This window comes from Helianthus annuus, chromosome 6, assembly GCF_002127325.2.
Source record: "Helianthus annuus cultivar XRQ/B chromosome 6, HanXRQr2.0-SUNRISE, whole genome shotgun sequence".
NCBI lineage: Eukaryota > Viridiplantae > Streptophyta > Magnoliopsida > Asterales > Asteraceae > Helianthus > Helianthus annuus.
Genome location: NC_035438.2, coordinates 103397951 through 103400542, shown reverse-complemented (window position 1 = coordinate 103400542; position 2592 = coordinate 103397951). Strand labels below are relative to the sequence as shown.

The 2592-nt window shown below is 41.4% G+C and overlaps 1 protein-coding gene across 1 annotated transcript; it reads left to right on the top strand.

Annotated features, from left to right (window-relative positions):
• Positions 1-342: 342 nt before the first annotated feature.
• On the top strand, positions 343-1630 carry LOC110937989 (extensin; the record flags this gene model as incomplete). Its single annotated transcript, XM_022180456.2, has 2 exons — positions 343-1387; positions 1455-1630. Coding segments are annotated over 2 exons (1077 nt in total), but the record flags the coding sequence as incomplete, so codon positions are not given.
• Between the last annotated feature and the right edge of the window lie 962 nt (positions 1631-2592).

The following is a 2592-nucleotide window of genomic DNA, read 5'->3' as shown; positions in this document are numbered from 1 at the left end:
GGGAAACTTTGAGTAGAAAGCAAGTAAAATAAAAGCTCCTACTTTCCATTTCATTCTTCATGATATTCTTAAGCCAAGAATCTCTTGCATACCCAAGCCCACCCTCCACATGCACCTAACCTTGTTTGTTTCTAACATGCATACAGATACATGTATATGTATATATAATACACACACATACATGTATAATACATGATATTCATGTATATGCTGCAGATAATGAGGATGAAGATGAACTGTGTGTTACTATACGCATTCGTCATTTCTTCTTGCCATATCTTCGTCTCACCATCATGCACGTTTTTGAATTACTGCTATGCTTTATGCAACTGACTGTTTATCTATGATGTTGCTAATGTACATGCTCGTGTATGTGCAGATGCAAGATTATCTGGAGCGTTACAGAGATATCACCATGTTAATCATCTTGCAGATGATCTACCGTTGCCGCCTGTGGATCCTCTTACTCCTGTTTTACCTGAGGCCTTTTGTTCCGACTCACCCCCAGGTGTTTACCCGCCTTCCACCACCGCTCAGCAACCACCGTCATCAGTATCAGGATCACCTGCTAGTGGGTCTTACACCCCACCGCCGCCTTCATCATCTTCCTCCTACCCCACTTATCCCACGCCACCTTTTTCTTATGCTACTCCCTACACACCACCCACTACCACCAACCCAGGCTCACCTGCCTCATACCAACCCACCCCTGTTCTAAGCCCTCCTCCTTCTAACTATGAACCTACTCCTGGCCTGAGCCCTCCTAACTACGAACCGAGCCCTGGTCTGAGCCCTCCTTCTAACAATGAACCTAGCACTGGTCTGAGCCCTCCTTATAACTACGAACCGAGCCCTGGTCTGAGCCCTCCTAACAATGAACCTAGCCCTGGTCTGAGCCCTCCTTCTAACAATGAACCTAGCCCTGGTCTGAGCCCTCCTTATAACTATGAACCGAGCCCTGGTCTGAGCCCTCCTTCTAACAATGAACCTAGCCCTGGTCTAAGCCCTCCATATAACAATGAACCAAGCCCGCCAACATCCTCATATCCTTCACCTACAGGGTTCATACCTACACCACCTCTATTTGAGCCACCAGTTGTATATCCTCCACCAACCGGGCCACCACCGCCTCATAGTGAGCCAGAGTCTGCACTTTGGTGTGTGGCTAAACCATCTGTCCCAGACCCAATCATTCAAGAAGCCATGAACTACGCATGTGGTTCTGGGGCTGACTGTGAAGCACTGCAGCCAAATGGGGAATGTTTTCAGCCAGACACATTATTTGCGCATGCTTCTTACGCATTCAATAGCTTCTGGCAAAGAACCAAAGTGGCTGGTGGCACCTGCGAATTTGGTGGTTCTGCCATGCTCGTCACCGCTGACCCAAGTAAGCCCACAATTCACTCCACCAGTGTTGACTTTTTCTGTCTAATTATCCTGATTTTTGCTTACAGGTTATGATGGGTGCCATTTCATCTACTTCTAATTTGGACTTTCTTTTACATGACAAGTTTTTGTAAGTAACTGTAATAGATAGAGGAGATGTTCATATCTCAAAGTTATGATGATTTGGGATCTTTGACTACACATATACTCTGTTACATCTTTCAAATAAATGCAATTAAAGTTGTGAGCACTGAGCAGTCATGATAATTGTATAATACATGTTTTTTAAAGAGCATGATGATGAATTAGGTAACTGTAACGATCATTCTGTGCTTACTAGTACAAAGAAAATCTTATCTCAGCACGTAAAATATCTCACAACGTATTAACAATTATACTTAATCTACTCGACATGTAAATGAAATCAAATGATCAAAAGAAGCCCTTTCGACCCACTTCACAACTGCACAATCCAAAATCAGTGACCACCCGGGTTTCGATTCCATTACAAATAACTTGGATTTCCAAGATGCTTGCAATAGAAATAAGAAAAAAAAAAGTTTTTTTTTCAATTCATGAAATGTGGTGTTTTATAATATTATGTGATTGTGGGAGTATAGGGCTGTTTTGCATAAGATATAAATAAATATACTTCTTCATCCGTCCTGTTTAAGTCATTTTATTATTTTGTACAACTAACTTGTTAAAAGATGGATTTGTGTACCTCTTGGGTCAATTTGTTATTGGTAAATTTACAATTGTTAAATAGCAGGTTAATGACCCAAACAGGATTAGGGATGGCAAAAAAGCCCAAGCTTGATGGGTATACCCGAAACCCGAAACATACGGGCTGGGTATACCCGAAGCCCAATGGGTATGGGCCGGGTATGGGCTTAAAAATAGAAAAAAATCGGGTATGGGTACGGTTACGGGATTTAGTGATACCCGCCCGATACCCGGCCCATTTACCCGAATAATACCCGAAAGTATCATATTATAGATTTCCGTATATATAAACTTAGTATATATACTTATTACCTCCTCTATAGTCATATGTGAAAATAAAAAAAAAAAACCTATTTTCTACTTCATTGGAACCAGTCTAAAATCTTTAACAGTAATAGAAAAGATGCTAAAAAGGGTCTATATGCGCAAAAAAAGAGAAAATTAGCTTGGCTTGAGTTGACAAAATATATAGCTAGCAAC